The sequence below is a fragment of the Grammomys surdaster genome, unplaced genomic scaffold (genome assembly GCF_004785775.1).
Source record: "Grammomys surdaster isolate TR1022 unplaced genomic scaffold, NIH_TR_1.0 130, whole genome shotgun sequence".
In the NCBI taxonomy this organism is placed as follows: Eukaryota; Metazoa; Chordata; class Mammalia; order Rodentia; family Muridae; genus Grammomys; species Grammomys surdaster.
Window position 1 is genome coordinate 6,142,921 of NW_021604588.1, and position 22,606 is coordinate 6,165,526.

The 22,606-nt window shown below is 37.1% G+C and overlaps 1 protein-coding gene across 4 annotated transcripts in view; it reads right to left on the reverse strand.

The window, feature by feature from the left end:
• The window catches only part of Rabgap1l (RAB GTPase activating protein 1 like), a 567,726-nt gene that overhangs the window by 480,987 nt on the left and 64,133 nt on the right, over positions 1 to 22,606 (reverse strand). For all 4 annotated transcript variants that reach the window (XM_028758413.1, XM_028758415.1, XM_028758421.1 and 1 more), the window contains 2 exons: positions 17,564 to 17,721; positions 15,873 to 15,983 (listed from right to left, as the gene is read on the reverse strand). In XM_028758413.1, the coding sequence (XP_028614246.1) occupies positions 15,873 to 15,983; positions 17,564 to 17,721 (269 nt within the window). The remainder of the gene's footprint in view (positions 1 to 15,872; positions 15,984 to 17,563; positions 17,722 to 22,606) is intronic.

Genomic DNA, 22,606 nt, shown 5'->3' on the forward strand with positions numbered 1-22,606 from the left:
TAAGACACCACATATTACAGAAAATGTATGTTTTCATTACTCACAAAGTGTACTGGTTGTTTTTTTTTTTTAATCTGATTCAAATCTACACAGTTCTGGCAAGAGGGGCATGGTTAACAGACTGCTCTGTAGGCAAATCTGTGGGGTATTTCATTGAGCAATGGCTGATGCAGTAGGGTCCAGCCCTGTTGGGTAGTGCCAGCCCTGGGCAAGCTGTCCTGGTTTGTCTAAGAAAGTAATTGAGCAAGCAAAGGAAAGCCAGCTAGTAAGCAGTACTCCTCTATGCTTCTGCCTTGGTTCCTGCTTCCAAGCTTCTGCTTTGAGTTCCTACCTTCTCTCAATGGACTGCAATTTGGGATATGTAAAACAAGTAAACTCTTTCTTCTCTTGAGTTGCTTTTGGTCATGGTAGCTTATAACAGCAATAGAAACCCTAACTAATCATTCTAACACCTCTCTGGATGTTTTAACTTTGCATAGTGAGATTATGAATTTAAAGAATGCTGCTCTGCTGAGCTTTGATGCTGCAGATAATGCTGATAAAATTATCTATCACTTGAGGTCAGTATTTCCATTTTGGTCAATCATCAAGAATAGCATATATAGCTTGATCACACTAGCCCTTTTTGTCCTGGGAATACTTTTATTCCTGCCCATTGCGTGAAAGCTTGTCTTTAACAACATCAACATGTTGGCAACCAAACACATGACTTGAAACTGAAAATGGACCCCCAGACAGAGTTATTAATTTAACAGGCTGGCAAGCAAAGGACGAGTAAGATTCTGCACAGAACCTTACCAACCTAAGACAGAAGTACACTGCTTTTGATAATGCATATTCCACGACAGGTAAGGAAGGTACTCTTATCAGACCAACCTAAGATAGGCTCAGTCTTGCTTATGAAATAAAAAAGGGGGAGAGGTGGAGAGATTTTGGGGCTGTTTGGTAAGAATCTGGCATGGGCCAAGGACAAGGAAATGGGCTTCTTGGCAGGAATATGACATTGACCGAAGACAAGGAAGTGGGCTTCAGGCAGGAATCTAATATTAAGCTAGAACAAAGAAATAATTTCATGCAGAAATATAAATCTTAGACTACAACAAAGAAATAATTTCAGGCAGGAATATAAATCTTAGGCTAGAACAAAGAAGTAGGCTTCAGTCATGAAAATGACTTTGGGCTAGTACAGGAAAGTAGGCTCAGATATTTTGGTTATCCTGATAAGCCCTTAGAAATAGTGATCACAGGCTGGAAAGATCACTCAGCCATTAAAGGCTAGGCTCACAACCAAAAATATAAGAAATAATGATCACGGGAATGATCATGGAACTTTTTATTGCCTTGCTTGTTCTTTGACTATTTGTGTTTATTGTCTTGCTTGTTCCTTGACTAGTTGCATCGATTGTATTGCTAGTTCCTCAACCTAGAACTGACCTGAATACTTGCATGTAATTAAAATGGTATAAAAGCAAAACAGAGGAGGAGGGATGGGATAGGGGGCTTATGGGAGGGGGAAAATGGGGAATGGGGATAACATCTGAAATATAAATAAATAAAATAATCAATTAAAAAAAGAAAGAAATCCTAAGATATATGGAAAAGTAATCCTTGAAATAAACTCCTGAAAAGTAACTGTATTACAATCAGATAGTTAATGCTTACTTTGTGGTGCCACTTCCTTCTACAGGATTCAATATCTAGTCCAGGATCAGCAAAGTTCTAGTTCAAAGGCTGAGAGATAAATAAGAGTTTCCAATAATCCACCCCAGAATTCACCTGATAATACCAACTGCTCTCTACCAATCATGACTTGAAATAATAAAGGACACTGAAAATATTTTTGTACAAATAACATTCTATCTTCTAAAACCAAGAATAAAAGAAAACAACAGATTTAAACCATACTACCTTAAATAAATACTACAGAGAACAAATAAGTTCACAGAAGAGCACTTAAAATATTATGTGGAGTATGAGCTATCCCTCTATTTTTTTAATTATTGGGATGTCTAAAACACTTTATTTGTTAAAAGTGGTCATGAATATATAAATTTACATAGGAAAATAAAACATGCAAAAAACTAAAATCTAGGCAACTTCATGACAGTGACTTGAGCTTCTTGCTAAGTAAAACTGTAATGACTTGCAATGTTACAGGTTTTAAAAAGGACTCACAAAATTCAGTAAAAAGACCAAACATCAACTCAGCAAAAAGGAGAGTGTTCTGTTGTTTGTCTTCTAAGGCACTAAAGATCAAACCTAGGGCCTTAGGAGTTAAGTCCTCTCCCACTGAATTACATCCCTATTACCCTAACATCAAATTAGCTACAGCAGGAAAATAATAATTCAAAATCTACCATCCACTGACATTAGCAATAACAAACATACTAGAAAAGTATTCTGTTATAAGAAAAGTGCCACAGGTTGATTTTTTTAAGTACTCCAGAGCTAAGAATCTTTAACTGGAGAAACTAACACAAGGAAAGGTACCTGTCAATCACTCATGCCACAGGATATGACACTTATCACTACCATTTCTCACTATATATTTGCCCTCGAGCCAGATAGCGTGAACTAAGTACTGAAGCAGAAGCTATTGTGGAAACATCTCTAAATTATTCTGCAGATGTTCCAAGTCTTAATTATTTCTATATATCATCTGAAATTATCAATGCCTTCCAGTAATGGTATGTTGTAGCATTTCTTTCTCCAGATGTGTAGCTGCATGTTCAATTAATGGGTGTAGAAGAAGGCTGGAATACAATAGGAATGGGTGGGTATCCAGATAAAATTCAGAAATATAGGATATTACAATAATAAGAGAAACACATACTCCAGCACTGGGTGCCACACAGCTATGTAGGAAGAGAGGAAATTCACTGTCCAATGGTGCTTTTAAAGGGAAAGAGTCTAGATGATATTTGAAGAATATAATCTGGAACTTTGCAAACATACAAAATAGAGACTCATGTTCTGCACAGCAAGCTGGTACTTAAAGTCTTCACCCCAAACATACTCATATTGTGCTGAAACCGGCAGACATCTTAAGAAGGGTCCTACTGTCTAAGCTTACTACTTTGGAGATCAGAAGCCCCTACATCTTATCCTCAGGTCCAAAAGGCTTATTCTCCATCCTGGTTCAGTGGGCAGCTGCAAGAGGAGACAGCATGAGCCCAGAAAAAGAAAAAGGAGAAAAAAAAACATGCTATAGCTATACTGAGAACTGTATGCAGTGGAAACAGAGACTGGCAATTCAGAAGAGGTGATGAGCACTACCGTTTAAGACTGGACTTTGGAGTCTTCACTTTTCTCTACCAATCAGACTCAGAACGTATGAAGCTTAAGCAGGGAACGTCTCAACAAAGCTGCTCATGGGGACCAATAGCTTCCTGCAATTCCTTGGTGTGACCTAAATTTAACATACCACACCTTTATACTTATGACCTAGCTGGGACACACCTCTCCTGAAGTACCAGTCATTACCTTTATTTTCAGTGAGGACTACAAGACACTGCCTGAAGACCCCCGAGTATAGGGACCAGAGAGGGATCCTGATGGAGTCCCCAGTTCTATAAAGGGAAGATCTAGAGAATATAGTCCCAGTAAATATCTGCATATACTGGAAAGGATCTAGGGAAGTCCTCAAATACCCCTTAACCTTAAAGTGGCAGGTGGTTATTAAACCTTGCTCCTAGTGAGCATGGAGGAACCTATTCGTTCTCTGCAGTTCTAGGAATCCATTTCATAAAATTGGAAATACTGAAATTTAATCAAATGTACAAGGGACAACATAAGGACAGAAGACTAAGAAAGAAAATGAGGCACTACAAAGGAAAAATACTCAAAAATTGACACTAATTTAAAAGAAATGTGAAATGAAGGAAAACTAAAGGCCCTAAAGAAACTCAGTGAGATGTGAGGGAATATAAGCAAATAACACAAAGAAATTAAAAAGGTACTAAGAAATATGGAAAAGAATTTCACTACACAGAAATTACCTGTAAAAATCAGAAATGTTGCCTTTTTGCTGGGGCAGACTCCTAGCTGGTCTGCTCCCATAAAGACACCATATCCTGACCCATCCTAGAGGAACCACTGCACTCAGAGAAGAGGGTCAGAAGCCTCCCCCAAAACCCTACACCCCAGAGCTGCAGCTGGGAGCCTGGGGCACTCAGGACCCATCACCCACCAAAAACCCTGCCCTCCCGAATGCCACTCCCATTTCACTTTTCATTTGGTTCTTTTTGCTGGGGCAGCCGCCTAGTTGGTCTGCTCCAGTGAAGACACCATATCCTGACCCCATCCTAGAGGAACCACAGCACTCAGAGCAGCAGAGGATCCGATGCACTTAGAGGAGTTGAGGAAGCAGGACTCCCAGGGGCTATAAATTGCCCAGAATCATAGGATTTCAGGATCCCAGAAGCAGCCAGAGTCCCAGGAGCTCAAGATCACACCAAAAAAGAAACAGCTGGACTCTGAGGAGTTCTGACACAAGCAACATAACAGGACAGACAGGCTCCAGTCAGAGACAGTGAGTTCTGGTAGCACTAGACATAACCAGATGGCTAAAGATAAGCCCAAGAACATAAGCAACAGAAACCAAAGTTACCTGACATCATCAGAACCCAGTTCTCCCACCATAGCAAGTCCTGGATACCCCATGACAACAAAAAAGAAGGACTCAAATTTAAAATCACTTCTTATGAGGATGATAGAGGACTTTAAGAAGGACATAAACAACTCTCTTAAAGAAGTACAAGAGAATACTGGTAAAGAGGTAGAAGCACTTAAAGAGGAAACATAAAAATCCCTTAAAGAATTATAAAAAAGCACAACCAAACAGGAGAAGGAATTAAACAAAACCATCCATTATCTGAAAATGGAAGTAGAAACAACAAAAAAAATTCAAAGGGAGAATACCCTGGAGATATATATATAAAAAAAAAAAAAAAAAAACCACCTAGGAAAGAGATCAGGAGTCACAGACACAAGCATCACCAACAGAATACAAGAGATAAAAGAGAGACTCTCATATGCAGAAGATACCGTGGAAAACATTGAAACACTCACATGCAAAAAGCTCCTAACCCAAAACATCCAGGAAATCCAGAACACAATGAGAAGTCCAAACCTAAGAATAATAGGTATAGGTGAGAGTGAAGATTACCAACCAAAAGGGCCAGTAAAGTATTGTCAACAAAACTATAGAGGAAAACTTCCCTAACCTAAAGAACAAGATGTCCATGAACATACAAGAAGCCTACAGAACTCCAAATAGACTAGACCAGAAAAGAAATTCCTCCCATCACATAATAATCAAAACATCAAACGCATAAAACAAAGAAAAAATACTAAAAGCAGTAAGGGAAAAAGGTCAAGTAACATATAAAGGCAGACCTATAAGAATTACACCAGACTTCTCACCAGAGACTATAAATGCCAGAAGATACTGGACTGATATCATACAGACCATAAAAGAATACAAATGCCGATAGAGACAGCGCCGGGGCAAGCGAGAGCCGGACGGGCACTGGGCGACTCTGTGCCTCGCGGAGGAAAATCAACTAAACATGGGCAAAGGAGATCCTAAGAAGCCGAGAGGCAAAATGTCCTCATATGCATTCTTTGTGCAAACCTGCCGGGAGGAGCACAAGAAGAAGCACCCAGATGCTTCTGTCAACTTCTCAGAGTTCTTCAAGAAGTGCTCAGAGAGGTGGAAGACTATGTCTGCTAAAGAAAAGGGGAAATTTGAAGATATGGCAAAGGCTGACAAGGCTCGTTATGAAAGAGAAATGAAAACCTACATCCCTCTCAAAGGGGAGACCAAAAAGAAGTTCAAGGACCCCAATGCACCCAAGAGGCCTCCTTCGGCCTTCTTCTTGTTCTGTTCTGAGTACCGCCCAAAAATCAAAGGCGAACATCCTGGCTTATCCATTGGTGATGTTGCAAAGAAGCTAGGAGAGATGTGGAACAACACTGCATCGGATGACAAGCAGTCCTACGAGAAGAAGGCTGCCAAGCTGAAGGAGAAGTTTGAGAAGGATATTGCTGCCTACAGAGCTAAAGGAAAACCTGATGCAGCAAAAAAGGGGGTAGTCAAGGCTGAAAAGAGCAAGAAAAAGAAGGAAGAGGAAGATGATGAGGAAGATGAAGAGGATGAGGAAGAGGAGGAAGAAGAGGAAGACGAAGATGAAGAAGAAGATGATGATGATGAATAAGTTGGTTCTAGCGCAGTTTTTTTCTTGTCTATAAAGCATTTAACCCCCCTGTACACAACTCACTCCTTTTAAAGAAAAAAATTGAAATGTAAGGCTGTGTAAGATTTGTTTTTAAACTGTACAGTGTCTTTTTTTGTATAGTTAACACACTACCGAATGTGTCTTTAGATAGCCCTGTCCTGGTGGTATTTTCAATAGCCACTAACCTTGCCTGGTACAGTCTGGGGGTTGTAAATTGGCATGGAAATTTAAAGCAGGTTCTTGTTGGTGCACAGCACAAATTAGTTATATATGGGGACAGTAGTTTGGTTTTTGTTTTTCTTTTCTTTTGGTTTTATTTTTGGGTTTTTTTTTCCATCTTCAGTTGTCTCTGATGCAGCTTATACGAAGATAATTGTTGTTCTGTTAACTGAATACCACTCTGTAATTGCAAAAAAAAAAAATTGTGGCTGTTTTGTTGACATTCTGAATGCTTCTAAGTAAATACAATTTTTTTTATTAAAAAAAAAAAAAGAATACAAATGCCAGCCCAGACTACTATACCCAGCAAAACTCTCATTTACTATAGATGGAAAAACCAAGATATTCCATGACAAAGCCAAATTTACACAGTATCTTTCCACAAATCCAGCCCTACAAAGGATAACAGATGGAAAACTCCAACTCAAGGAGGGAAACTACAATCTAGAAAAAGCAAGAAAGTAATCTTTCAACAAACCCAAAAGAAGATAGCCACACAAACATAATTCCACCTCTAATAAAAAAAAAAAATAACAGGAATCAACAATCACTTTTCCTTAATATCTCTTAACATCAATGGTCTCAATTCCCCAAAGATATAGGCTAACGAACTGGATATGTAAGCAGGACCCAGCATTTTGCTGTATACAGGAAATGCACCTCAGTGACAAAGACAGACACTACCTCAGAGTAAAAAGGCTGGAAAATTTTCCAAGCAAATGGTCCCAAGAAACAAGCTGGATTAGCCATTCTAATATCGAATAAAATCGTCTTTCAATCAAAAGTTATAAAAAAAAATACGGAAGGACACTTCATACTCGTCAGTGAAAAAAATCTACCAAGATGAACTCTCAATTCTGAATATCTATGCCCCAAATGCAAGGGCATCCACATTCATAAAAGAAACTTTACTAAAGCTCAAAGCACACATTGCACCTCACACAATAATAGTAGCAGACTTCAACAACCCACTCTCAGCAATAGACAGATCATGGAAACAGAAACTAAACAGAGACACACTGAAATTATCAGAAGTTATGAACCAAATGGATTTAACAGATATCTATAGAACGTTTCATCCTAAAACAAAAGAATATAACTTCTTCTCAGCACCTCATGGTACATTCTCCAAAATAGACCATATAATTAGTCATAAAACAGGCCTCAACAGATACAGAAAGATTGAAATAATCCCTTGCAACCTATCTTTCAACCACAGACTAAGGATGGTCTTCAATAATAACAAAAACAATGGAAAGCCCACATGCACATGGAGGGTGAACAATGCTCTACTCAATGATAATTTGGTCAAGGAAGGAATAAAGAAAGAAATTAAAGACTTTTTAGAATTTAATGAAAATGAAGACACGTCATATCAAAACTTAGAAACAATGAAAGCAGTGCTAAGAGGAAAACTCATAGCTCTAAATGCCTACAAAAAGAAACTGGAGAGAGCATACACTAACAACTTGACAGCACAGCTAAAAGCTCTAGAACAAAAAGAAGCAAGTACACCCAAGAGGAGTAGACAGCAGGAAATAATCAAACTTAGGGTTGGCTGAAATCAACCAAGTAGAAACAGAAAGAACTATACAAAATATCAACAAAACCAGGAGTTGGTTCTTTGAGAAAATCAACAAGATAGATAAATCCTTAGCCAGACTAACCAGAGAGCAGAGACATAGAATCTAAATTAATAAAATCAGAAGTGAAAAGAAAGACATAACAACAGACACTGAGGAAATAAATCATCAGATCCTGCTACAAAAGCTTATATTCAACAAAACTGGAAAATCTGGATGAAATGGACAATTTCCTAGACAGATACCAGGGACCAAAGTTAAACCAGGAGCAGATAAACCATCTAAACAGTCCCATAACCCCAAAAGAAATAGCAGCAGTCATTAAAAGTCTCCCCACCAAAAAAAGCCCAGGACCAGATGGTTTTAGTGCAGAATTCTATCAGACTTTCAAGGAAGACCTAATATCAATTCTCTTCAAACTATTCCACAAAATAGAAATAGAAGGAACACTACCCAATTCGTTTATGAAACCACAATTACGCTCATACCTAAACCACACAAAGACACAACAAAGAGAGAGAACTTTAGACCAATCTCCCTTATGAACATCGATGCAAAAATACTCAATAAAATGCTCACAAACCAAACCCAAGAACACATCAAAACAATCATCCATCATGATCAAGTAGGCATTATCCCAGGAATGCAGGGATGGTTCAATATTCGGAAATCCATCAATGTAATCCACTATATAAACAAACTCAAAGAAAAAAACCACATGATCATCTCACTAGATGCTGAGAAAGCATTGACAAAATTCAATATCCCTTCATGGTAAAAGTCCTAGAAAGATCAGGAATTGAGGCCCATACCTAAACATAGTAAAAGCAATATACAGCAAACCAGTAGCCAATATCAAACTAAATGTAGAGAAACTTGAAGCAATCCCACTAAGATCAGGGACTAGACATGGCTGCCCACTCTCTCTCCCTACCTATTCAATATAGTACTGGAAGTCCAAGCCAGAGCAATTAGACAACAAAAGGAAGTCAAAGGCATACAAATAGGAAAGGAAGAAGTCGAAATATCACTATTTGCAGATGATATGATAGTATACTTAAGTGACCCTAAAACCTCCACCGGAGAACTCCTAAACCTGATAAACAACTTCAGCAAAGTGGCTGGTTATAAAATCAACTTAAATAAATCAGTAGCCTTCCTCTACTCAAAGGATAAACAGGCTGAGAAAGAAATTAGAGAAACTTTCTTCACAATTTGATACACCCTTCACAATAGTCACAAATAATATAAAATACCTTGATGTGAATCTAACCAAGCAAGTGAAAGACCTTTATGACAAGAATTTCAAGTCTCTGAAGAAAGAAATCGAAGAATATCTCAGAAGATGGAAAGATCTCTCATGCTCATGGATTGGAGGGATTAATATAATAAAAATACAGACACATAAAGCACGCATTATTAAATATAAAGTGAGAGAGATACTCAAGTGTAGTCAATGGGCCAAACTTGTACTTTTTTAAGTAGACAAATCGTTCAAACAGAAAATCAACAACCAAACATGTAAACTGAGACAAAGAACAAAGCAAACAGACTTAATGAATATATATGAAAACATTTCATCCAATAGCTGTTGAATATACACTTTTATCAGCATTCAGAGACAGGAGAATTGCTGTAGGTTTAAGGCTATCCTGATCTACATAATGAGTTCCAAGCCGCTGGGCAGTAGTGGCGCACACCTTTAATCCCAGCACATGGGAGGCAGAGACAAGAGGATTTCTGAGTTCGAGGCCAGTCTGGTCTACAGAGTGAGTTCCAGGACAGCCAGGGCTACACAGAGAGACCCTGTCACGAAAAACCAAAAAGGAGAAAAAAAAAAAAAAAAAAAGAGTTCCAAGCCAGGCAGCACTATAGGAAGTGAAGGAATGTGTTCCTAAGATACAAACAAGAAAGTGATATAGGTAAAGGCAAAACTTCCTATGACTATAACAGTCCAACACATACCAGCACGGACTGTATGTATCAAAATTAAATACAAATTAAATCAAAATTAAAATAACTACCAGCATAAAGAGACTGCCTACAAGCTGCGAGAAAATCTTTGCCAGACATTTGTCTGGCAGGAAATAATATACAGCACTTGTGTCTTCCAAGCTCCCATCAGAATGAGCCATCAAGCTCCTCTACGGTGTTCAATTGTGTTTTGAGTCCAAAACTTCAAAACTTCCACATTTCTCAAAAACACAACACAGTCAGGTCTGTCACAGTAATAGCTCACTCTGATAACAACTTCTGTATTATTTACTTTTGTGTCATTGTAATGAAACAGCAGGACTAAGGCAACTTAAAGAACAAAGCGTTTCTTTGGTCTTACGGTTCTAGAGGGCTAATTCTGTGATAATGGAGTGGAGGCAGTGCAGCAGCAGAGGGGAGCTGTGAGCTCACATCTTCAACCAGAATCTCAGAGCAGAGAGCGACGACTTGAAACAACAGTCTTTAAACTCGCAAAGCTAGCCTCCAGTGATGTACTTCCTCCAACAACCATAACCTCCCTAAACTTCCCAAACAGCAGCATCAATTGGGAATCAAGTGTTCAAATGCCTGATATTATTGGGGATATCTCATTCAAAACCCACACCTGACAACCTTCATTCTATCCCGAGACATTCTATCCCGAGACTCACATAGAGATGGAAGGAGAAAACCACGTCCATGACTGTGCTGTAGCACACAAACTCATGCTTAAGTCATGTATACATATACAAAACAAGAATTTTCAAAATTAAAACAGAGTGGCCAAGAAACATCTAGGCAACACACAAGAAGGTAACCCTAGAAACAGAACAGTGTAGTAAAATCTCTTCCCACAGGTCTTACAGCTTTGTATGTCACATTTATATGTCAACATGGATAAGTCAGAAAAGGAAAATACAATAGAAATTGTTGAGACAGGGAGTTCTCATTTCTCTTCTTTTAAAATACAATATATTATTACAGACAGTATTAAATAATGTACTTCATGTTTCAAAATATTTAGCCAATAATAATTTTATACACATCATTATTTTTTTAAATTCAAGCAGGAAGTAGAAGCATGAATTTTAATAGTAGACAGACTCAAATCAGAATCATATGTCTGACCACACGCCAGGTATGAAGCCTCCATGCCTCAATTTCTTCAACTGCAAAACAAACATAATCACAGCATCTACACCTCATAGGTCACACTGCCTACAACAGCACACAGAAGAGAAGGGTTAAATAAGGGCTAAGTACCTAACTATAAGACTCTGTATTTCAAGTACTGTTCTAGGAGCTGAGATAAACAAAATAGTATTTTCTGATAAAGGTGCTGAGAGAAACAGCAGCAGTATATCAATATTAATATATGAAATATCAATATATAAGGTGCCTGTGAGTGCAAAAAAATAAAGAATTAGCTTGTTTCCTAATTAATCTGAAGTATTAAAAAAAACTAATAATTACAATTGCAGATGGGTGTTGTGTGTACCTGGGATTTAATGTGTTATTCTTTCTACTTTGGGGTATAATGGAGATTTCATATTTTTACTCTGATATATTTTTTAAATAAATTTTATTTTCTCTTTGACAAGAAACACTCATATTATGTAATCTGAACTATATTCTTTCACATCAACTGCCTTTCTACTACAAAATAACTTAGTAGCTGTGTGGTTTCGAGCCTTAGGAATTCTCTTGATGAGACTGCCACCTACTGGATTAATTAAATTTTATCATTTACAGTTTATGATTTAAAGGCATTAAATACATTTGGCACAATAAAAGGCAAGGTTTTGTTTCTTTTGAAAACAGGTTAAACTAAGTGTTTACAAAATCTCCCATATCACAGATAATTTTCCCAAAGGAAGCACTGTTTGATCAAGACTCAGCCTACAGCAATCTCAAGCCAATTCTCATATACTACAGAGATCACAAAAAAAAAGGAAAAGGACCCAAATAATTTGCATGAATTTATTAACCACTACTAATTATAACCCACAGTTGAAAGTATGAGATTCTCATCAAGATATATTATTTTACCTGCTAGAAAAATCAACTCAAAATGGATACAAAGGATAAAATAGATAAAAAGACCTTATAATTTTGAGCTATTAGAGAAAAACAAGCAGAAAACAGTTCAAGATAAAAGGTTAGGCAATGACTTCCTGAATAGAACTCTAATAGCCAAGACTATAAAAGCAAGAACTAACAGATGATACTGCACACACTAAGAAGCTTCTGCAAGGGTGACAAGTACCAGAGGAAGTTTAAGCAGTTATCCAACTGTCAAGTGATTAATTTTCAAAACATATAGAAAATAAAACCTAAAAGCCAGAACAAATAACCCAATCAGTGAATGAGCAAATAAACTGAGCAGTCCTCAAATGAAGTATAACCAGTAAGTGGGGAAAAAAAAACAAGCCAGCAGCCTTTAGGAGTCAAGTAAATACAAATAAAAACTATACTAAGATTCCATCTGACTCCAGCTAAAATGAATGGCTAGCACCAAGAAAACAAGAAATAAATGTTGTCAAAGATGAGAGGGTTAAAGTGTAAATTCTTCATTCACACTTGGGGAGGAATACAAATTAGTGCAGCCATTATAGAAATCAGTACCAGTTCCTCACAAAACTAGAAACAGAACTACCACCTGCTTCTATTGCACCACTCTAGTGTAAACACGGAAGGAAATGAAGGGGTCAGAGTCAACAAACAATAGGGATACCTGCATGCCCATGCTCACTGCAGCACTATTCATAATAACCAAGTTGTAGAATAACCCTAGGTGCCTGCACTGAATGACTGAACAAGGAAATTGTACACAATGGAGTCGTAACCTAGAGTGGGAATAGCATGAAAGTATAAAGGGAAGTATTTGGGAAAGGGAGCAAACCAAGATGAGAGGGCAGAAAGAAAAGGTGGCAGAGTAGATATGACAGAAGCACACATGTACATGAACACAATGTTATATGTGGAGCACACTAACAAAACAGTTAACTAGGAGGTTGAGGAAATACTGCTATATTAAAATAAAATAATCATTCTGTGATAAAATTTGTATAGTCTCAAACATATATAATTTCTCTTTGTCAATCTATGAGGAAATATAGGGCTGGAGAGATAGTTCAATGGTTAAAAGAATTAACTGTACTTCAAGAGGATACAGGTTCAATTCCCAGTGCCCACTCAGCCACCTTATACAACTCCACTACCAAAGGAATCCAGTACTCTCTTTTGGCATCTTCAAACACAGTATACACAAGGTACAGAGACATACATGAAGGCCAAACATTTCATACAGATAAAATAAAAAATAAGTAAATCTAAAAAATAGGGGATCTGGAGAAGTGGCTCAGCAGTTAAGAGTACTGAATTATCTTCCAAAGGACCTGGGTTCAATTCCAGATTCACATGACAGATCACAACTACCTGTAAGCTCTAGTTTAGGTGCTCTGATACCCTCATCTAGCCTCCAGTGGTACCATACACACACCTGGTACACAGACATACATACAGGCAAAACACCCTACACAATACATAAAGAAATAGAGGCTGCCTCTTATGGTGCTACCTGCCAGTAATCCCAGCACGTATGAAGAGGAGGCAAGAAGATCAGTAAGTTGAAGACCATGTTTAACTACATACAGTTCTAATGTCCATGGGATCCTATCTCAAAGATAGATGATAGGTAGATGATAGATAGATAGATAGATAGATAGATAGATAGATAGATAGATAGAGAAAGAAAGAGAGAGAGAGAGAGAGCGCATAGGTAGTACTTGTCTAGCATTTACAAGGTCTTGGCTTCAATCTCTATCATAAAAAGAGGAGGAAGAAGGAAAAGAAATAATAGAGAACAATATAGTAGGTGGTGAGATATAGAATTACTTTTAAAAACAATTATTCTAACATGCATAAATCATTGGAAAATATCTAATGATAACATATAATAATTCAAAGGGTTTCTCTCAAATAATTTAAGCAGCAGAAGTTAAGATGTACTCTGGAAAAAACATCTGTGTTCTAAGAAGTCTATGTGATAGCAGAGACACTAAAATTGAACATTACTGAAGAGGGTGAGTAAAAATATTTTATAAATGTAAGAACAGGCAAATGTAACATTCCTGTTATTATTTTCTATTCTATTTTTAAAGTATATATGTAAATGGTTAACCAAGTTAGTAAAGAAAATATAATATGGCATTCAACTACACATACATTCATCATGGTCATTCTATTCAAGCTAACTGAAACAGAGATGAACCACAAATGAATGCTAAGTCAAAAAGGACAATTTACTGAGGAGCAGGGTTTGGGTTGTTAGGAGGTTTTGGTTTGGGGATTTTGTTTTTTGTTGTTGTTGTTGTTGTTGTTGTCTTAAAATGTCCCTTTACAGACAACTTACTAGTCATAAGTGGGGAAACATTAACAGTGAAGAAATCAGACTTATTGCTCTTGCAGAGGACCTGGGTTCAGTTCCCAGCACCCACATCATATCTCACAACCTTCTATAACTCCATTCAGCTCCACGAGATCTGATGCCTTCTTCTGGCTCCCTTAGGTACTGTACATATGTGGTGCAAGGACATAAAGGCAGGCAAAGTACCCATACAAACAAAAAACGGAACCAAAAAAATCAATTAAAAAGATATATATTAAATATATATATTATATACTATATATACATATTCAAATACACATATCCTTTGGACTGTAAAGATAGCTTAATCAGTAAAGTGATGACAGCATATATATAAAACCTGAGTTTGATCCCCAAAACCAAGTTTAAAAAGCAAGTATGGTCTCTGGACGGCCAACAGAGACCTCCTCACCTTGGGAACTATTCCATCAACAGACACTAAAACCCGACTCTATTGCTGATGCCAAGATGTGCTTGCAGACAGGAGCCTGGTATAGCTATCCTTTGAGAGGCTCTGCCAGCACCTGACTAAGACAGATGCAGATACTCACAGCTAACCATGGTACTGAGCCCAGGGACCCCAATGGAAGAGTTAGGGGAAGGACTAAAGGAGCTGAAGGGGACTGCAACCCCACAGGAAAACCAACAGAGACTAAACCATCAACCAAAGAGTATACATGGGTGGGCCCATGGCTCACACTATGTATGTAGCAGAGGACTGTCTTAATTGGCATCAATGGGAGGGGAGGCACTTGGTCCTGTGGTGCTTGTTGCCCCAACATAGGGGGATGTAGAGGAGTGAGGCAGGAGTGGGTGAGTGGGTGGGGATCACCCTCTTAGAGGCAAAGGGGAGAGGGGATGGAGTAGAGGATTTGCTTTGTGGAGAGGAGACCAGGAAGGGGAACAACATTTGAAATGTAAATAAATAAAATAATCAATAATTTTAAAAAGCAAGTATGGTAATATGTACATTATTACAAAGCCTGGGGACATGGAGAGAAACAAATCCTTAGGAGTAAGGAGTCAGCTATCCTAGCCTAACCAACAAGCCCCAGGTCAATGAGAGACCCTGCCTCAAAGGTAGACAGCACCTCAGGGGGAACAACACCTGAGACTGGGGTCTTCACACATATGCACAAACGCACATATGCGCAGAGACAAAGACACACACACACACAGCTTTAAAAGATACAAGATTAAATAACTGATTTCCCTAGATATAAATAAATTTTTAAAAAAAAAGGGGGGGTGGTATGAACAAAAGGGTTGAGTCGGTAGGAGGAGATCTGTGGGGCAGTAAAGGGTGAGAGGGAGGGAGGAGGGAGGGGGAGTGGATAGAAATATGAACAGTACAGCAGAGATTCAATCTGAAACACGTTAGCAGTGCCAGTATCAGGCGGAGGTACCATGTAAGGACAAGCTGCTTACCTCTCAATAGCTAATTCTTTGTTAGACAGTTGCTGAACTGTAATCACAACCTTCTTCTCTATTCCTTGCTTTATTTTGAAATAAAATTTATCTCTATCCTTAGGCACAGGACTGAAATATTTAAAAAGAACAAAAATTAGCAACAGAATAAGTTAATATAACATTCTAAAATAAGAAACAAATAACAAGGTATTAAACCAAGAATATTATATTCTTTGTGGTTTTTGTTTGTCTGCTTGTTTGTTTGTTTTTGTTTCTCAACATAGGGTTTCTCCGTGTAGGTAGCCTGGAACTCACTCAGTAGACCAGGCTGGGCTTGAACTCATAGATCCAGCCTGCCTCTGCCTCCTTTAATGCTCAGGGTAAAGCCATGCACCAGTACAGCCCAGTGAGAACACTATATTCTTAAGACATATTGAATCTCACTTTGTACAGGCAGAAAACAATAACTTTTATAACTAGCACATAGTTCCTAGAAATTTTGATCATGAATTACAAAAGCTTTATATTTTTATCTCCCAATCAAGGTTAGGCTAAATGTAGTATCTAAAACTGTGATAGCATGGCATAATTTGAAATTTAGCTTTTAAAGTATAACAAATTTTAAAATAATGTTTATTTAATTTTTGAAGATTGTCACATTCTAATTCAGCTGCTGGTGATCACTGGTACCCATACCATAATTAAGCCCAAGGTAAAAAACAATAAGAACACACTACTCTTTTAAGCATTAAAAATGTAAGACTCTTTTTACATATCCTAGTAAATATAAATAAAAGATAGACAAAATGATATAGATCATAGCAAGCTAATTAAAATCTAACAAAAGATAATGTAGCTATTCCCATAATGAACAAATAAAACTCATATGTTTACATGCTGACAAAACATACAAACTGTCTTTTCAGCAAAAGAAAAATACTTCCCACAACTTATTCAACCCGACATTCACCTTTTTATTGCTAAAAATACAAATGACTCTCTAGCAATTATTGTTAGAAAATAAAAACACTAAAGGCCAAGTATAGTTGTGTACATCTTTAATCCTAGCACTTGGAAGACACAGGCAGATCTCTGTAAGTTCAAGTTCTAGGCCAGACAAGGGCTATGTAGTAAGACCCTGTCTCAAAATGTATATGGGTGATTGTTAAATAGAATAGCCACCTCCTATTAATTACTCACTTTTAAACTGAAAAAAAAATGTATATTAGAAAAAAGTGGTTAAATGATGGTCAAACCATATGCTAACAGCAACCACGAAAAATAACTATGGTGAAGAATATGTTAATAAGGGGCTGGAGGGTTAGATTAGTGGTTAAGAGTACTTATTGCACTTGCAGAGATACCTGGGTTCCATTTCTACATAGCAGCTCAAAACCACCTGTAACTCCAGTCCCAGGGGACACGTTATCAAAATGTGAATCTCTGTGGCTGTCAAAAATTACAGCCTTGTGCCCAGTTTTTATGATCTTAGTTAATGTTCTAGATCATCAAATTCTTTTAATCATTACAATTATTTGACTGAGAAGTTTGAAATCATAAACTATGATCACTCACCAGCCAAATAGTTCTTGACCTATCTTAAGCTTGTTGTGAATACAACCTAGTGTCTAGAAAGTGTGCTAGTGAATACTGTATTTCAGGCGCAATGCTAACTTCCTTTTCCGATTATTCTTTTCAGATATCCTCACCTAAAGTTTCCTTTTCCATCATCTTCTTTGACCTCCAAGGAGACACTGAAGGTAAACACATCACTGTCAGGAGTCGGGATGACGGAGTCTTTAACATCGGACACTTGTCTGGAAGAACGTTTGAATGCAGTACAGAAACTATATAGAATTCTGCTTACCTAAGACATGAAAAGGAACTACAATCAGACAGAAGCACTAAATGAGAAGGTTTTGCAAGTCTGTAACTTTCCATACCAACAATTTACAGAAAGTAAATATAGTGTAAGCATCAATCGACCACTGGTCAGTATATAACAGTTTCATTAGTTATGCACTAAAAAGTGGTGAGTAATTAACTACATTTTGCAAACACAGATAATTCTAATTCTAAATTGTTATATATGAAGACTATCATTAGCATAAAATTTAAGAAAAATATTGTTTAAGTATCCCTCGAAAAGCACACTAATCCCATAGAATGTTTAACTATATGAAGTCAACAATGATGCATGATTTCATAGGCTTAAATTCAAGTCTGATGGGTTTCACACCTACACAGATAAGATTCACAGTAAACACTATCAGTATAAACCCCACAGACCAGAAAGGGACTAGTATTAAAGAGCTAGGATCTGAACAACAGCAGCAGGCCCAGGTCCACCCAGGAATGACAATGAGTTGGCATTGTTAACTGTGACTAAGAACCTCTCTCACTAACAAAATGTATAATAGGCATGACCAGGAAAAAAAAAAAAAACTCAAGATCCAGAGATCATTTCATTATTAGGAAACAGTTTCTTTAAAAGGGTTTTCTCAGATGATGACTAATTAAGACAATGAAATATTCCCTTTAAAGAAACTACTTATCTGTACTACATATACCATTTGTCTGGAGAAAAATGTATCACATCATTTTATTCTATTTTTATCAAAGCAATTTCTTCTCAATATAAACAGCAGGGGTCTTTTGAGAGACATACTGCTCTATTAGGGAAAACAGATACTGTTTGCTATCATAAATCAATAATCTCTTCTATACAGCCTCAGATGCAGCTTTGAGTTGACTGACTCAGCTAACACATACTATCCCACCTAAGAGTTCTGTATAACCTTATGAAGCAGGCCAGCAGGTATTTGTAATACTTTCTGCAAAGCAGGAAGATGACTGGATGGAGGCTGGAGTTCTAAGTCAAGGACTTTTAAAGGAAGCTGCATTGTTTTGATTAGTCCTCTGTTATCAATGACTTGCTCTCACAGAGTAGTAAAGAGACTCAGTCTCAATGAATTAATGTGTATGTGTGTACCTAGAGTGCATAAGTTGATCCAAGTGTACTGATACTGAACAACACTAACTCACTAAGAAAGAATTATCTGACTTAATAGACAACTTTCAAATATTCTTGTTTGTTTCTTTTTAAAGTATATCTATTTATTTTTATTATTATTATTCTTTAATCTTTTTTTACAGTCCAGTCATTATCCCCCTCCCAGTCTGCCGTCCGACTACTCCTCATCCCATTCCTCCTCTCCCATCTCCAAGAGGATGAAATGCTGATATTTTAAAAGTTATTAAACGTCAACTTTAAAAACAAAAATCTAGTGGTTAAAAGCACATGTTGCTCTTGCAGAGGACTCAGGTTTGGCTCCCAGCACCCACGTGACATCTCATATGTATATCTATAATCCCACTTCAACACCTCTTCTGACATTTGAAGCCTCTTGCAGGCATATGCACAGATGCACATATAATCAAGTGAGTATTTTTTTAAAGCCAAGTAAGGTGGCTCACACCTGAACTGCAAGCATTAGAACTGCTGAGATAAGCCGGGCGGTGGTGGTGCACGCCTTTAATCCCAGCACTTGGGAGGCAGAGGCAGGCAGATTTCTGAGTTCAAGGCCAGCCTGGTCTACAGAGTGAGTTCCAGGACAGCCAGGACTACACAGAGAAACTCTGTCTCAAAAAACCTACAAAAAAAAAACTGCTGAGATAGGATTGTCACAAGTTCAAGGCTAGGTTTAGGTACAGAAACCTGTGTCAAAAAAAAAAAAAAGATAAACTGAATTATTTTAGTTCACAAAAGAAGCTATATTCATTTATAAATATCTCTAAGCTACAAAATATTGCAATGAGAGGATCCAAAAATAATTATGAGTGTAGTATCTACATCCTCCCAATGAATAATCACAAACAAGGTGTTAACTGAAATCCTTAGTTTCTCTTTAGAGCATCCTCAGCTTCAACAAGCTAGACACTGGGCCATATCATTGACGTTTCCAGCCTTTCAGCATACAGCATTTCATAACAGGAGGATTTGAAGAGTTTTCAGTGTTTTCACTCAATGTTTTGGAGGAAAAAAGGATTTCCAAGATGAAGAGTGAAAATGTTTGAATATATGCTTTTAGCATCAGGTCACTCTAGTGACTATAAAATCATATTTGTATTTTCTTTTTTGTTTGTTTTTTGTTGTTGTTGTTGTTGTTTTTCGAGACAGGGTTTCTCTGTATAGCCCTGGCTGACCTGGAACTCACTCTGTAGACCAGGCTAGCCTCAAACTCTCGAACTCAGAAATCCACCTGCCTCTGCCTCCCAAGTGCTGGGATTAAAGGCGTGCGCCACCACCACCCAGCCTATATTTGTATTTTCATACTTATTTATGGATCAATTTTTTTCCCTGAAGTAACAAAGAACTATAAATACTACACTTTCTAAAAGCTTTTCTTGCCCCTGGAATCAAAATAAGTGTCAGAACGTCAGAACTAACTCTCAAACTATGCACTAGAAACACCGAAGACTTCAAACCTCTCAGTCCATCAACGTGTTAGTTGAAGAAGAACATGGTGAGAGGGGAAGAGTTAAACAAAGGTCCTATTGTCAATACTCACACTGGGAAATGCAAGTAAGATTTTACTCAATATTATTAACAAACTTCTCAATTTCAATGAACGTATTAATCTAGGAAATACTGTTTTTTAAATTTGCTTAAAACAAAAATACTCCTTCCAATGGAAGAAATGGTTAGCACTGTGGGTCTGCAATTGCAGCTCAGTGGGCACCTTGATCATGAACAAGATGCCTCAATTGACCTCAGCACTTACAAGAAAATAGAATTTGTTACTTCAAATGGAATACATCATTTCATTTTTCTGCTTTTGTTTAATTCATATATTCTGGAATTAACTTTTTCTTGCATATAAATAAAAGCATCCTACATTATAAAAAAAGTTGTCCTCAAGCTCTTAATAGTCATACTTTCACCAATTATTTGATTACCCTAAACTACTTTTCCAATACCAAATTAATTCTTAAATCAACTACTTACCATGTTTAACACTAGCAGCACTATAGAAATACCCCTACACGAATTTACAGTTAATGTTAACAGTAGAACTATATTCATAGCACAACATTTGTAAGTTTAAAATATTTTAGTTATCCCCTAAAGAAAAATAATAAAAGCAGTAACTGATACTAACAAGAAGTGAAGACTTCAAGTCCTATGCAATTAAAGTAATAAACATATTCATTAAACAAATTTTTAAGCTTTTTCTGTGAAAAAATAACAAACAAGGCACTATGGATACACTGGAAAACTTCCAACAAATACAAATAAATTGTGTTTAGGCTGAGCAAGAATCATTAACTCAACCAAAATCAGAAATGTTAGTCTACATTTCAAATTTAACTCTAAATGACATTAATTTAAATGTCATGTCTCACAAATTACTATTTCACCAAAAAAAAATAAAAAAGGTTAATATTGTATATGAATTCTAGAGTCCATGAGCAGAAAAAAAAAAGGTGATATGAAGATTAGTAAGATAAAGCTCAGAAACACTGATTATCAACATTAGGTCTTAGAGCACTATACTACCAATTATGTAAATTAAAAATGCATAACATGGCAAACACTTCAATACATAGCACATTATTAAAGCACAAAAAGAATCTAAAATAGGCATTTCTGTAGAAGGAAAATGTTTATTGACAAAATAATATAGTACAATTATTTTCAGAGAAAGTATCTACAGAAAACACTAGACACATAACTGGGTATCCAACTGATGTTGCTGGGAATAGGGGTTACACAGACATCTGGAACAAGGGACAAACTACAATCTTAACTATTGTGGAATTTTAGTAATATTTATTTCAGTATTTTCCAAATTGGCAAATATTACACAGTTAAAGATCAAATGTTACTATTCCATGACAAAGGTACTTACATATTTATATACATATATACACATATATATGTATATATATCCTTTTTCAAAAATAAAAGTTTCCAATTAAAATCCATTAACACAATCTATTCTTTACAAATACTAATTACCAAGAAATGTTCATTCAAGAAATAAATGTGGAGCTGAAGAGATGGTTCAGTGACTAAGAGCACTGGTGTTCTTCCATAAGACTTTGGTTCAATTCCCAGCACCTACATGGCAGCTCACAACTGTCTGACTTTATTTGCAGGGGATCTTGCCCTTCTGTGTTCTGCAGGCACTGTATGCACATGCTGCACAGACATACATGCAAGCAAAACACCCATACACATAAATAAGCATATGTTTTTAAAACAAAGGAAGGAAGGGAGGGAGGGAGGGAGGGAGGGAGGGAGGGAGGGAGGGAGGAAGGAAGATAAAAATATCACTCCATGAGAAAAGCATATAACTGGGTATGGTAGGCACTTGACTAATCCCAGCACTTAGGAGGTACAGACAGGCAGATCTCTATGGAATACATAGTGAATTCCAGGCCAGCAAAGGCTATTATAGTTAGACCCTATAGAAAAAGTGAAAAAAGAAACACAATGTGTTAATTTTTTGAAGTTAACAACTTACTTGAATGCATTATCATTGAAAATATCCAAAATAAAGAGTTTTGTTTTTTGGTTTTTTTTTTTTTAAATATTGCCAGGCAGTAGTGACACATACCTTTAATCCCAATACTCAGGAGGCAGAGACAGGCAGATCTCTGAGTGCCAGGCCCAAGAAAGAGGGGGGGAGGAGAGGGAAGGGGGAGGGGAAGGGAGAGGGGAGGGAGAAAAGGGGAGAGGAGGGGGA